The sequence below is a fragment of the Drosophila takahashii genome, chromosome X (assembly GCF_030179915.1).
Source record: "Drosophila takahashii strain IR98-3 E-12201 chromosome X, DtakHiC1v2, whole genome shotgun sequence".
Lineage (NCBI taxonomy): Eukaryota > Metazoa > Arthropoda > Insecta > Diptera > Drosophilidae > Drosophila > Drosophila takahashii.
The window spans coordinates 24,930,566-24,945,711 of NC_091683.1; the positions used below are offsets into that span (position 1 = coordinate 24,930,566).

Genomic DNA, 15,146 nt, shown 5'->3' on the forward strand with positions numbered 1-15,146 from the left:
CGGGGACTTTTTCCCACCTCGGTACTCAGTTGAGCTAAGGAAATAGTAAGAAAATACCACTAAAATACTAGATTTAGCGGATGAATTCTGATGAACGCCTTTAGCCGCGGCCCAAAGAATAAAAAATTTGATCTTTGGCTGTGTTTGTGCAGAAGCGGCGTGCCAATAACATATTATAAATAGAATGAAAACCCCAAAAACCAATGGAAAACTGCCTGTAGGAGTTGCAGCAATACATATCCTCATTCCAACAGCAAATTTAAAGCTTGAGACCTAGGTCGGCTAATCATTTTGTAATATTTCAAAATTGGCGCCAGTTAATTGGCTTGCTGAGAGTAAGACCATTGCACATGCATTGCGGATGAACTCCGAAAACTTCGGTCACCCTAAAATATTAATATTTTTCGACTAGTAAAACTCTTAGCCGAACTGAGTACTAGGCTTAAGTAACTTTAAAAATGTGATCGATTTTATCGTGAAAGTTTGATATGATTATCAAAATAACAATAATTACTCATGTATAATTTGTAAAAAAATTTTATTTATTTATTTGCATAAAGATAACTTAAGATTAAAGTTATTAAGATAACAAATGGGAGTTTGCGTTCTTGAAAAATTCTTTGTAAAATTAAAAAAAAAACCGATGGTAACTTTAGTTCATGATGATTTTTTGATATTTATATCATTGTTATACCCGTTACTCGTAGAGTAAAAGGGTATATTGTATTCGTGCAAAAGTATGTAACAGGGAGAAGGAAGCGTTTCCGACCCCATAAAGTATATATATTCTTGATCAGGATCACTAGCCGAGTCGATCTAGCCATGTCCGTCTGTCCGTCTGTCCGTCTGTCCGTCTGTCTGTCCGTCTGTCCGTCTGTCCGTCTGTCTGTCTGTATGAACGCTGAGATCTCGGAAACTATAAAAGCTAGAGGATTGGCATTTTGCATGCAGATTTTAGGAGTTCCTACGCAGCGCAAGTTTGTTTCAAAATGGTGCCACGCCCCCTCTAACGCCCACAATCGCTTACATACGATTTTAAAAACTTTAATATTTTGGAAAAGTAAAAATGCAGTTTTATTGTGTTTATCAATACCTATCGAAATGTAGAAGAAATTTTTCAAATCGGACCATTCGTTAAAAAGTTATGCGTGATCAAAGTTTTCAATCTATATCTCCATCTCCCTCGCACTCCCTTTACCTGAGTAACGGGTATCTGATAGTCGGGGCACCCGACTATAACGTTCTCTCTTGTTTTTCTATATTTTCGTTAATACATCGGGGTCACCAAATACTACATTTAAGATAGTTTATATACATTTTTTTTCTTAGTTTGTATAAATTTTCAAAAAGGAATCTTACCATCGATTTTTAGTTTATATCATTAATTTTCGATATTTTTGTTAATACATCGGTGTCTCCAAATACTGCATTTAAGACTTATTCCACATTTAGTTTATGAATACATTTAATCATATTATTTTACTAGCGCGCACTTGTACTCATTCTACAAGCCATACAGACTACGTCAATGTTTTGGGGACTTTCAATTTTGGTACATAATGTGTCCATATAATTATTAATTGAGTGTGACTATTCAACGCCGGAGTGGTAGGGTCTTCAGTTTCTATCTGCTACCCTGTAATTTAATATGATTTTTCTTAAATATTTCTCTGGAAAGCAAGCGTTGGTTGTCTGTTGGGTATCGGGATCTGATCGAGATTATCGCCACCTCTCGTGCTCCGTGGACGTCTCCATGATGGTCTTCTGGATCTGGAGCTGCCGGTGCTTCATCGGCAGATGCTTGGTCATGGCGGAGATTCTAGCTTGATGGCGCTGGGAGTGATTGGACTGATGGGAGTGATGTGAGTGCGGGACGGCACGCTGGAAGCTGGGCAGCGGCGCCTTCTTCTCGTGGGCCAACTCGGTGAAGGCCAGCTTGCGGCGCTGCTGCGGGGATATCTTCTTGCAGTGGCACAGCTGGTGGATGTGCAGGGTGCGCTCCAGGTCGAAGCTGCGGTCGCAGAACTTGCACAGATTGGCGGCGGTCAGGGTGGTGCTGCTGTCCCTGGGTCGGCGTCCCCGGAAGCGGACCTTGAAGTCGTCGTCGTGGGTGCGCCGATGGGCGCCCAGCAGCGACCGGATGTGGAACTTGGCCCCGCAGACGCCGCACGAGTAGCTGGGCAGCCGATGATCCTGCGCGTAACTGTTCAGCGGCTTCAGCTGCAGCCTCCCGAAGTCCCCATCGGGATTCTCCTTTTCTCCCTCCTCCGGAAATCGTCCTGCTCCTGGCTTCCCAGTTCCGCTGGACGTTCGCTGGGCGGCCAAAAGGGCAGCCAGTTCCGCCGCCTCGGCCTCGTAATCCCGGGGCGTCAGGCCATTGCGACGAGGAGATTGAAGGAGTACTGTGGGGAAAAGTTAAGTTAGTTTGAATAGGAAAAAACTTAATCGATTTTCATAAGTATTTTAACTAACTAATCCCTAACGTAGACTTTTTACTATTACTATTACCCTTTTTTTTTTAATTTTCTTATTATATTTTTAGGTCTATATACCAAATTTGATGTCTCTAGCTTTAATAATTTCCAAGATCATAAAGGAAGGGAAACACTTAATCGATTTGTATTAGTATTTTAAATAACTAATCCCTAATGTAGGCTTGATAATCCTCGGATTCAGATCTATAAAGATAACTATATTTCAAAGAGTTTTCCAATTACAATACTCTTTTTTTTTTGGAATTTTCTTATTAAATTTCAACATTTACATTCTTTTTAAAATCCCTTTAAGTTATTTATAGGCCTGTATACCAAATTTGGTGTCTCTAGGTTTACTAATTCCCAAGATCATACAGGAAGTTTTCTTCCAACCATACCTTACCATAGTAGCCGCTGCATCTTCGATTTTAACTAACTAGTTCTTGACGTAGACCTAATAATCCTCGAATTCAGATCTTTAAAAATAACTAAATTTATAAAAGTTTTCTAAAAACAATACACTTTTTAAAATCTCTTTTAGGTATTTATAGGCCTGTATACCAAATTTGGTGTCTCTACACCCAAAAAAAACTCGATATGAATCGTAGGTCAATTTGACCTTTTTTAAGATCATTTTTAACTTGATATGGGGCCAGGTAAATGTGATATGTTCGAAATGTAAAAAATCTTATTTCTGACCAAAACGTACACTAGTGCGAGCGAGAAAACATGCTTTCGAAGTACGTCAGTTCGAATTTCGAATACGACTTTCTCGCTTCCACTCAAGTCATTTTGCTCGTCATATTGATTCTTGCGCTCTTTTTCGAAGTTAGAGAATCTCCGAGAGAGAGAATTCGGCAAAATGATATTATTTAATGTAAATTTATGAATATTTCAGGTAAAAACGATATGAGTAGGAATAACCAGAAAATTACCTGGACTTATCGATTTTACGGCGACGTGCTTTTTTTTGTGTGTAGGTTTACTAATTCCCAAGATCATACAGGAAGTTTTCTTTCAGCCATACCATACCATAGTAGCCGCTGCATCTTCGATTTTAACTTACTAGTTCCTGACGTAGACCTAATAATCCTCAGATTTAGATCTTTAAAAATAACTAAATTTCAAAAAGTTTTCTAAAAACAATACACTTTTTAAAATCTCTTTAAGGTATTAATAGGCCTGTATACCAAATTTGGTGTCTCTAGCTTTAATAACTCCCAAGATCCTATAGGATACTATCTTCCACCGTATATTCTTATACCATACCATTGTAGCCGCTGCGTCTTCGGTTTTCGTACTTGTAGGCTTTCTCCTGCAGCGTTTCCTCCTCGTCCTCGGACACTTCCTTGGGTGGCTTATGGGCAGGATGCTTTTTGCCATGTTTGCGTCGATGGACTCCCTGGGTTTTGGTGCCCCCTGATCCCGCTCCTTCGCCTCCTCCTCCTCCTCCTCCTCCTCCTCCTCCTCCTCCGCCCGTGCTACGCTTCACCGGACGGGATGCGGTGGCCATGTTGGATTCGGTCAGGTAGATCAGCTTGCGCTCCACCGCCTTGCGGGCGTTCTCCACCTCCGACTCCACGAGATCCTGCGGCTGAGTTTTGGAGCGGATGACGTGGCGCTTGCCGCGCTTCACCTTTGTGGGCTTCTGAGATTTGTTCATCTCGTTTGTTATGTGTGTGTGTTTTGTTACGTAGCTCTCGTCAGTCGGTGTAAACGAATTCTGAGCTGGTAAGGTGGAATCCTTGATTGATATAAGCCCCATGGTGTGCTAGGAAAGTGCAATGTCAAGGAAACAAATCCATTACAATATAATATGTACCTATGTATATTATTTTATATTATTCAGATGGTCTGGCATATTATGTTTAAACAATTACAATTATAAATTATTTTTAAGGAATAATTATATTAGAAATATCACTGCTGGGGCCATTTTCATGTCCACATGTTAAATTTAAGGTACGGATTAAACCTTAGAAATGCATGGGAATTCAGAGTGTAGTGCAAACTTTTTTAATTTTTAAATTAAAATTTAAAAAATACGCAAATATATTGATTTTTATGAGGAAAATATAAATTTAATAACACACTTTAAATAAATTAACCAAATAAATTACCTTTAAATATCGCAAAAATATATGAATATTCAGTGACAAATCTAAATATCTAAATCTACCCTAAATTTTTTGTTCCATTATAATTTTTAAGAAAATAATATCGTTTTAATAATACATTTTAAAATTTAAATAAAATACCCAATATCTTAAAATATCACAAAAATATATAAATCTTTAGTGATTAGCGAAATATCTATTTCTAAAAGAGTGCTTTTATTATAATTTTTAAGGGAATGATATAATTTTAAAAATACACTTTAAATAAATTGCCTACGACCATAGGCGAAATATTTAATTTTTTACTGCTTTGTGATTTTATTATAATTGTAAATAATAGTCAGTAATGAATAAAAATATCTAAATTTGTTCTTTTCTGTGCTTTTAATATAAATAATTTTAAAAACTCACCCAAGTTCACAACCAAGGTGCGAGTCCGCGATTTGTGGTATTTCTTGTATTCCCGAGTCCCCGCTAGTTGGCCCTCAAATAAAGCCAGATTTGGCGGGAAAAAGCTCAAGCGGCATCGCTACTTCTCACTAACACGGTCACACTGACCACCGCGTGCAGTGAATTTTTTTTGGCCAGCAGCGCAGAAAAAGCAGCTGAAAGCTGGAAAAATACATCACAAACCGCCGTGTCAAAGACGATTGAAACAATTGAAACGCGCGCCCGCCTTTTGAGAGGATTGCCAACCGATTGCCGTTGTTGTTTCTGGGGAATATGAGTGATACGCGTGAGCAGATTCTGGAGCAAATCAAAGTGCAAGGCGATCTCGTCCGTCAGTTGAAAGCAGCGAAGGAGTCGAAGGAGAAGGTCAGTTTTCGCCCCTCCCCTCCCCCTTTCCAGTGCGCCTCCCGCCCCCCTTTTGTGTGTGTACAATGGAATAAGTGCAATGCAATTGTTGCTGTAATTCCTCGCCTGCTTTCGTCATCAAATCAAAAATCCCACTCGCATATTTCATCAGATTCAGATTCAGTGAGAGAAAAAAAAACAAACACCTTTGCTGCTGCTGCGCTGGCATTTCGAATTTTCGAATGCCAATCGCATTTTTCTTTCCGTTTTGCAGTGTAATTAGATTGAATGCAACAACAGAAGAGCATGGCAGAAAAAGGCCAAAAAAAAAGAAGTAATGTTAAAAGAGCGCGCAGACTTTCACATTTACATTCGCACATTCGTGCCACTCTGTTGTTATTGTTGTCTCGCTCTGGCCAACGGCAAATGCTCGGCTTTTGCTTGCGCCGGTGTGTGTTTGTGTTCTACGCAGTGATGACAGCTATGGCTTGCGAAGTTTGGCTAAATTCGAGCTAAAAAAGCTAAAGTAAAAACTGCCTCATTATGATTGTTTTTGATCCTACAAAATTTTTTTTTAACCGAAAGCGAGATACGAGTGTATTATTAAACTTTTATACTAAGAACCCATTTTTAAAATATCACTGCATGCAATTCCTTGATCCTCGGCAAATGTGTCTGTTCGATTTAAAACATAGCGTCCCAAAAGACAGATTTTGTCAATTGGAACAGTAAAAGTACGTTGATATTTAAGAATTTAGAATTTAAGAATAAGTAGAACATCTTTCGTTTAATGACAGTAAAGTTTTTATTTATTTGAGGAACGCAAAATGGCTGAGGTAGCCAAAGGGTTGTTGGCTATAAAATCCTTTATCTTTAGTTAAGTATATTTTTATTATTTCAAGGGAAAATACAAAAAATATCTCATCTTTTAAAGAAAAAAAGTGTAAAAGTGCCACAGAAACAGCTTTTCGCTGAATTCGGTCTGAATTCATATGAACAAAAATATTAAGCGTATGAACTCAGCCCGAATTCAGCGCTGAACGGTTTCTTTAACCCTTTTAAGTGTGTTTTTTGTCCATTCTAATTGGCAAGGCCAAGTCGGACTTTCGAAAAAAGTCAATTTGAATTGCGAAACTGCCGAATTGGCAACACTGCGAGTGCTCTATGACCGACTGACTGACTGAACGAGAGAGCGAGAGAGCAAGGCGAAAGAGAGCGACTGGTCAAACAGGAGGCATGTACAAAAAACACATGGTGGTTATAGCGATTATATCAAAAACCTGCTAGGCCACAAACGATCCGAGAAATAACGACTGTAACATGTGATTTAGGCTATAAGGAATTCGCTTTTTCGGGCTACCACTATTTGAATTTTAAAGTTTCTTATAAAATTTTTTTTTATTAAAATTAAAACTTTGTATAATGAACGTTTTGATAAAAAACTTCTTAAAATTGATCTATATTTTGCAAGTAGTGGTAATCCCCCACCACAAAAGATAGTGTGCGTGTGCAATAACGGTTGTCAAGATCAGCTGTCTAACGGGAATCTAGCTGCGGCTGTGTGTGTGTGTGAGTGTCCTTGAATTCTTGAGCTTCCAGCTTCCATTAAATCGCGTCACTTTCCTGTTTTTTGCGTTTCAAGTGCCCAAAAAAAGAAAAAAAAAGTGTTATTCAAATAGCAAAACTTGTTCACAAAACAAGAGAAACAACAAAAATTCAGCGCTGACGGTCAATGGAACGCAATATTGTATTATTATATTATTATTTTGTTCTGCTTCAGCTGCACACACACCCACAAACACACTTCTCATTTCTTCTCACCAAACACGAAACTAGTTGTAAAATAAGCAAATATTATTGTTGTTGTTGTTTAATTAGGTTTGAAAAAGTTGCAAAAGAAAGTTGTTGCAAGCAAAAAAAAGCATAAAAAGAAAATTAAGAAACCGAAAAACACATGTTGCGTTCAATTGGCCGCCAGTGGCGCTGTAGTGCTGCGTTTCAGTGTGCAACGTTCCAGACGGCGCCCTCTGGCGGCGGGCGCGCCAACTCGTCCGGCGTGCCAGCCCAACAACAACAACGACAACAGCAACAACAAGAACAGCCACAAAAACAACAACAAGCACAAGAACAACAACAGCAACATGAGCAACTGCTGCAGGTTAGCATCTAAGAATATTATAGCATAACCCTTGACCACCCCGTTTGTAAATTGTCGTCTCGCCCACTTATCATTGCAGATCGATGAGGAGGTCGCCCGCCTTCTGGCCCTCAAGGCCAAGTTGGGCGGAGATGCCCCACCCACCAACCAGAAGTTCACGCTAAAGACGCCCAAGGGCACCCGGGACTATGGCCCCCAGCAGATGACCCTGCGCCAGGGCGTCCTGGACAAGATCATCCAGGTGTTCAAGCGCCACGGCGGCGAGGCCATCGATACGCCCGTCTTCGAGCTGAAGGTGAGTGCTACTGGGGTTACATTGGATATTATTTTGGATTTATGGGTATACGATGGGATTATTGAATATTATATGGATTATTGGATATTATATTGAATCTATAAACCATCTATTAGAGTCGAAGTTGTCAGAATATAAAATTAAAGGAATATATAGAATTATTGGATATTATATTAAATTATTGGATATTATATTGGATTATTCGATATTATATTGGATTATTGAATATTATATTGGATTATTGGATATTATATTGGATCATTGGATATTATGTTGGATTATTGGATATTATATTGAATTAGATAGTTTAGAGTCGAAGTTGTCAGAATATAGAATATATTGGATTACTGGATTTAATATTGGATTATTGGATTATTGGTTATTATATTGGATTGTTAGATATTATATTGGATTATTAAATATAATATTATATTCTTGGATAATATATTAAATTAGAAAGTTTAGAGTCGAAGTTGTCACACTTTAGAAGCTTTTTTTGTAAGTAAAGGCCATAGAAAATATCAGTTAAAGTCGCTTGTATTTAAACCTGACCTAAGAATAGGTATTATAGATTTGATATAGATTTTTTAAATTAAGCCGTTCTGTTTGCCTGTTAATCTGTTCGTTTTTTGGGTAATAATTTATTATTGATATAGTAGATCTATGCTTCCTTATCAAGCATTACAAATTTTCTCAAGAGGAAGTTACCTGGTAATCCATTTTGAGAAACAAATCTTAAAAATCGTAATTCTCTTAGATGATAATTTTTCTAAATTTAAAAATCTATAGTTAAAATCGTCTATCAACTATCTAAAAATCCAAATCCAAAACTCTTAGGTAGTATAATATATAATAATATATATTTATATTTCTGATATTCTTTTTCTTTAAAGAATTTTAAATCGAATTTTTTAATCCTTGCTTTTAACTTTATGATTTATTTTGTTTTTTTATATATGGGATATCAAATCCCTCCTTTACGCAAGTCTAACCCATTCTCTTATTAATCCATCCCAAACAGGAAGTGCTAACGGGCAAGTACGGCGAGGACTCGAAGCTGATCTACGACCTGAAGGACCAGGGCGGCGAGATTCTATCGATGAGGTACGACCTGACCGTTCCGCTGGCCCGCTACCTGGCGATGAACAAGATCTCGAGCATCAAGCGCTACCACATCGCCAAGGTCTATCGCCGCGACAATCCGGCGATGACCAAGGGTCGCTACAGGGAGTTCTACCAGTGCGACTTCGACATTGCCGGCACCTACGATCCCATGCTGGCGGATGCCGAGTGCGTGAAGATTGTGTCGGAGATTCTGGACACCCTGGACATTGGGGACTATGTGATAAAGCTGAATCACCGCCAATTATTGGACGGCATGTTCCAGGCGTGCGGAGTGCCGGCCGAGAGTTTCCGCACCATCTGCTCGGCGGTGGATAAACTGGACAAGGTGGGTGCCCAATTAGATAATTAGTCTAAAAATGTTTCTAATTTGCAACCTCTTTTTTTGTAGTCTCCCTGGGCGGATGTGCGCAAGGAGATGGTGGAGGAGAAGGGCCTGGACGAGGCGGCAGCGGATCGCATTGGCGAGTACGTGCGTCTGAGTGGCGGTGCCGAGCTGGTGGAGCAGCTGCTGGCCGACGAGAAGCTAAAGGCTGTGCCCAATGCCGTGAAGGGTCTGGAGGGCATGCAGCTGCTGCTGAAGTACTGCTCGATCTTTGGCCTCGAGAAGCGCGTTAGCTTCGATCTGAGCCTGGCCCGTGGTCTGGACTACTACACCGGTGTGATCTACGAGGGTGTGCTGAAGGGCGAGTCCGCAATTGCTTCGCCTGCATCTCCTGCGAAGACATCGCAGCAGAACGGAGAGCCGGGATCACCGAATGAGCCGGCCACCGTGGGTTCCGTGGCCGGTGGCGGTCGCTACGACAATCTGGTGGGCATGTTCGATCCGCGCGGCAAGGCTGTGCCCTGCGTGGGCGTCTCCATTGGCGTGGAGCGCATCTTCTCGGTGCTGGAGGCGCGGGCAGCTGCCGGCGGCCTAAAGCTGCGCACCAGCGACGTCGAGGTCTACGTGGCCTCGGCCCACAAGGGACTGCACGAGCAGCGACTGAAGGTGCTCAACCAGCTGTGGGAAGCGGGCGTCAAGGTGGGTTCAATAGCTCAGACTTTAATTTATTTATTTATTTAATATCCCAGCGCTACAAGCGCACATTTATAATTATCGCGCTAGTCACATTGAGTTGATAATTTTAACAAACTAATTATTATTTTAAAGATATTTTAACAATTTTCCTCGCTTATTTTGTAGTTTTCTAATTACTATTATATTATTTTTTTATTTTGAATTTTTTTTTTTTTAACGGTAGTTATATAGTTTTTTATGCTTTTATTATTAGTTTTTTTTAAATATTATTATTTTATTTTATTGTTATAATTATTATAATTATTACTACAAGTGCACACTTATAATTATCGCGCTAGTCACATTGAGTTGATATTTTTAACTAGTTATTATTTTTAAGACATTTTAACAATTTTCCTCGCTTACTTAATTACTAACATCAAATATTTTGTAGTTTTCTAATTACTATTATATTATTTTTAATTATTTTTTTAATAGTTATATTGTTTTTTATGCTTTTATTCTTATTATTTTTTAAAAATTATTATTTTATTTTAGTGTTATAATTATTTTAAGTTATCTTTAACTTTGTTATAAAATTGAGTTGCGCTCCTAATTGTCTTGAATTGATGGGGTAGATTGTTCCATATCCTTTGTAAGCTTTGTAGTTGTGTAATAGCTTTCACCTAATCCCTTTTTTATTATTTTCCCCCAGGCGGAGCACTCTTACAAGCTGAATCCCAAGCTGCTGGTGCAGCTGCAGCACTGCGAGGAGCACCAGATTCCTTTGGTCGTCGTCCTCGGCGACGCGGAATTGGCCCAGGGATTGGTGAAGCTGCGCGAGGTGACCACGCGCCAGGAGAGCAATGTCAAGCTGGAGGATTTGGCTGCCGAGATTCGGCGACGACAGCAGGCGGCCGCCTAGGCTGTACAATAATTTTCTTAAACAATTTTTTTTTGCAACTGATATTACCGAGATACCGCAACCGCAACCGCTACTGCTCCTAATTTATGAACCAATCATCCAGCATCGAAGTATAGATTTTTTTTCCTATTTGTACGTTTTGTATTTTTTGGTGTCCTGGCCGGAGGCGCCGTGTGCTACTATGCTTAGGTCTACAGTGTAACCATAGGAATAAGTGCGGACAACTTATACCAAAATGAACGCTAAAAAGAAACAAATAAACGCTTAGGCGACTCGCATTTAAGCCGGAAACAGTTGTTTTTCTAGGGCTATTAAAAATCTTATTTTTTATAATATTTTAAAGACAAAAAAAAGTGTTATTTGATAAAAAAAACCAATAATTCGGTGGCCTGAAAGTATGCCTCAAAATGGAAAAGAAAATCTTTAAAATAATATATGGCTTTCTTTATACTTTTAGGCATAAATCTCAATATTATTTACTTATACTTTTAGGCTTGTGATTTATTTAGTTGATTTTGTGGCTGTTTTTCTCTAAAATTAAGTTAATTAATCCCTTATCTCTCTGTCTAATTTCTTGCAGAACTTGAAGCCCCGCCAAGATCGGAGTCAGCATAGGGATCGGCAGGCGGAGGAGGAGCAGCGCCGCGGAGCGGAGGCCGGAGCCTTCTGAGGCGGCGGCCAGGATGCCGGAGACGCTGCCCGCGACTGCGACCGTGACGGCGTCGAGCATCGACTGCACCGTGGCGGTGCTCAAGGTGCCCACGCCCACCCTTCAGCTGCCGGAGGTGTGCAATCTGCAGAGCCTCGGCCTGATTATGGAGCCGAACAACATAAACATTGAGCTAAATCCCGCCGCCATGGAGCCAGTGGGATTCAAGGTCAGTTGGCTATCGCAAAATCTTTACTTGTAATTTTGGGCACAAGGAATATTTATATATGTACAACGGATCACCATTGGCGACCCTTGCTTTGGGTCACCAAATACAGCGGTTGACTCTTCTGGGATTCCATCGAATCGAGGGAGGTTATCAAACCAAGGCGACAGTTGGCCGCCTTCCGCAGTTGCTGCTCCCCTTCGAGCATCTCCAGCTCGGAGGTGTCTGGCGGCAGCTCCACCTCCACCTCAAGTTCACCTTGTGGCTGCTCCTGAATTGCATAAAGCGACTGCTGCTGAATGGCGAGTAGCGGCTGCTCCTCGTGAATTTCCTGCGGAGGCTCCTCCGCTTTCATTGCCCAATTATAAGCCAGCATGAGGCGATCGGCCAGCAAGACCATGGGCTCATCGATGCTGGGTCCCAGGATCAGGGGAGCAGTTTGCTGATGATCTACGTAGGCACGGGCTGGAGAATCCTCCTCCTCCTCCTGCTCCTCGCCGGTGGAGAAGAAGTGACCAATGGTGCGAAGGCAAGTGCGCAGGCCACCGCGGAATTTCTCCACGTGGCTCACTTCTCTCCTTTTTTCCGGCTCAACGGGCACCGGAATCTTGTGGGCACTGGCGAAGGGATTCAGGCTCAGCCAGTCCACCACCTTGTCCATGTCCTCGTCGTAGTCATCCGCCGACATGGAGCCAAAGTAGATTTTCGGTAGCTCTACATTTTCCAGACGCAAACCAGCCGCCAGCTCATCAAGACATTCCCTGAAACACTGCTTCAGATTTTCGGCATGCAGCTGAATCTGTTGACTTATCGGCAGCTGCGGTTCAGCTGGTTCCTCTGGAGGAGTCTCCTCCTGGCTCTGCTGTTCATCATTCTTCTGGTTCTTTGGAAACTCCACGCTCGTGTGAGAACTGCCAATGGGCTTGGGATTGTGGTGTAGTATCTTCACCGGAGCATTGGCCCTTTCCGACCAATTGGTCCACGAGTCATTCGCGAACAGCATCTTGGGATCGAAGGTGATGTTGAGACCGCCCCTGGCGCGTTCTGTCGATTTCTCGACAAGATTATCCCCTAAAAAGCCACCTGGCACTGATTTCCACCAGTTTTCGCAGTTCGTCAACGTTGAGTCCTCCTTTTCCAGGCTTTTGTCTTGGTTCTCGTCCTCCTCCTCCTGCAGGATTTCCTCTCGGATTTTCACGATGCAACCATGCAGCTGGGCCTCCTCCTTAAACAAATTCCGCAGGGTCTTCTTTACAGTCCGCGGATGTAGTTCCCTCAGTGGATCCTCGGAGACATAAAGAAGGTACTGACCCGCCGTTTCCATGGCTGCAAAGCGATCATTGCCGAGATCCTCACCATCGACCGGCGCCTGGGCCAACATCATCTTGAGTATCTCCGTATTGAAGTACTTGCTCATCTTGTGATCTTTGTTCTTAAATGTGGATTTACTTATTTTTTTTCTTTGTATTACTTAAAGTTTACGAGTTTAGTGTGTTCTGTTTACGAAAAATATCGTATACTTCTACATAATGAGGCCTAGAGTTTTTGAAAGAAGTCGCTGACTAGCCTGCTCCGTTTTTATTATTAGTTAGGTAACCCTTATTAAATGGAAAATATGTACTATGTAAAAACCTGAGAAACTTAATGATCAGTGATCTTTGTCATCGAACTATAAATTGTAAATATAAGAGCTTGTCTGAAAATACATTATAAGATCATAAGGTTTACACATCATATAAATTATATAAATCAGGGAACGTAACTGTTATAAGTTTTATTTTAAAAATCACACTTTAACAGTTATTTTCTGATTTGTAAAGTAAAACTTAAAGAATAACTGTTATTTTTTGAGTTTTATAATAAAAGTTGACAAATAACAGTTATTCGTCGTGATCAAAAATAAAACTCAAACTTGATTTATGGCGATTTTGTGGGTAAACAAAATTTTAAAAAAATATAGGTATAAAATATGCGCGGTTGCCTTTTTTAACAAATTTTTAGTAAGTTATAAAAATCACGGGTATCATGTTTTTTTTTAATTATTTAATTTTTTCAAAAATGTCAAGGGAATAACTGTTATTCATAAAAATCAAAAAATAACAGTTATTTTTTGAGTTTTATTATAAAAATCAAAAACTAAAAATCATTACGGATTTGTAAACTACAATGGCTAATAAAAATTGTGGTGTATTTAAAAAATTTTTAGGACCCTTCTAAGTGCGTGATTTTTTTGTATGAAAAATTTACAATAACAGTTATTTTCGTTCCCTGATATAAATCATCAGATTAAATATAAAACATTAGCCAAAATCAAAATCGAAAATGGTGATACTATTTTGAAGAGTTTTCGAAAAGCTCTAAGAAGTATTACTAATTTAAAAAAGTTATATTTAATGTATTGAAATTTAATTATTATGAATAGAAAATTAAGCCATGAACTAGTTAGTATTTTACCTTGTCCAAGAATAACGAATTGGGGTCACCAATTACCATAAAATCCTTAAAATTTGTTCAATAATATTGGTTTCTATATATCCAACCTAGGGCCGAGAATAGCATTTCGAAAATTAAGCCATGAACTAGTTAGTTTTTGAACTTCTCCAATAGACTGCAAGAAAAACGAATTGGGGTCACCAATTTGCAAATTCAGCGCATGTGAGAAATCCTTAAAATTTGTTAAATACTATTCGGTTCTTTAATACCCAATTTAAGGCCAAGAATATCATTTAGAAAATTAAGCCATGAAACTTGTTAGTTTTTTAACTTGTCCAATAGACAGTGCAAGAAAAACGAATTGGGGTCACCAACTGCCATATCTCGCGCATTTCAGTGCATTTAAAAATCCCTAAAAATTTCCTTAATAATATATTAAAAATTCTGGTATTTTTGCCCAAGAACTAACCATATTTGCCCACTGTCTAGCGCTTTCGGCATCTCTTAATTTAATTATGCACAGCAGAGAAATGTCAAGCGGTTCGCGGCTGCTCATCGCCTCGTTTTTACACTCGAACTGAGTCCTGATTGAGGCTGTCCCCGCATTTCTCATGCTTCAGTGCGTGCAATTTGATGGCAAGGTGCCAGGGGTGGCTGGGTGGGTGTTGCAGGGGTTGAAGGGGGGTTGCCGGGGGTAATGGTGGCCGCTCCTCATTCAAATGACCCAACGCAACGCAACGGCGGACTGATTCTGACAGGAGCCGCCACAGAGAATCTCTGCCGGCTAATACAGTTTTAATATGAAATTTCATTTCGTTTCAACGATTGTCCAACAATTTGTTGTTGCTGTTGTTTTTGTGTCTCTGCTGCTGCCGCTGACATGTCACTGCGATGAAGTTGAAGGTTGCCAGGGGTCGCATAGTGGGCTGGCATGGGCAAAATATTATTTGCA

The 15,146-nt window shown here is 40.1% G+C and overlaps 3 protein-coding genes across 5 annotated transcripts; 1 reads left to right on the forward strand and 2 right to left on the reverse strand.

Annotated features, from left to right (window-relative positions):
• Positions 1-1,447: 1,447 nt before the first annotated feature.
• On the reverse strand, positions 1,448-4,229 carry LOC108060975 (uncharacterized). Its single transcript, XM_017146927.3, has 2 exons — positions 3,744-4,229; positions 1,448-2,402 (listed from the first exon to the last, which is right to left on the reverse strand). The coding sequence occupies exons 1-2, from the start codon at positions 4,135-4,137 to the stop codon at positions 1,720-1,722; spliced, it is 1,077 nt and encodes a 358-aa protein (XP_017002416.3). The 5' UTR covers positions 4,138-4,229; the 3' UTR covers positions 1,448-1,719.
• An 892-nt stretch (positions 4,230-5,121) lies between these two features.
• HisRS (histidine--tRNA ligase) lies at positions 5,122-11,177 on the forward strand. 3 transcript variants are annotated; one of them, XM_017146932.3, is made up of 6 exons: positions 5,122-5,407; positions 7,265-7,544; positions 7,624-7,839; positions 8,861-9,289; positions 9,353-9,985; positions 10,677-11,177. In XM_017146932.3, exons 2-6 carry the CDS (start codon positions 7,341-7,343, stop codon positions 10,884-10,886), a joined length of 1,692 nt encoding a protein of 563 aa, XP_017002421.2. In that variant the 5' UTR covers positions 5,122-5,407; positions 7,265-7,340; the 3' UTR covers positions 10,887-11,177. The 3 variants fall into 3 exon arrangements, with proteins under 3 accessions (XP_017002421.2, XP_044252073.1, XP_017002422.1); XM_044396138.2 differs by having other exon boundaries at positions 7,404-7,544; XM_017146933.3 differs by lacking the exon at positions 7,265-7,544 and having other exon boundaries at positions 5,124-5,407.
• Positions 11,178-11,765: 588 nt separating this feature from the next.
• Positions 11,766-13,313, reverse strand: LOC108060982 (uncharacterized). The gene has a single exon (XM_017146936.3). It carries the CDS (start codon positions 13,176-13,178, stop codon positions 11,835-11,837), a length of 1,344 nt encoding a protein of 447 aa, XP_017002425.2. The 5' UTR covers positions 13,179-13,313; the 3' UTR covers positions 11,766-11,834.
• Between the last annotated feature and the right edge of the window lie 1,833 nt (positions 13,314-15,146).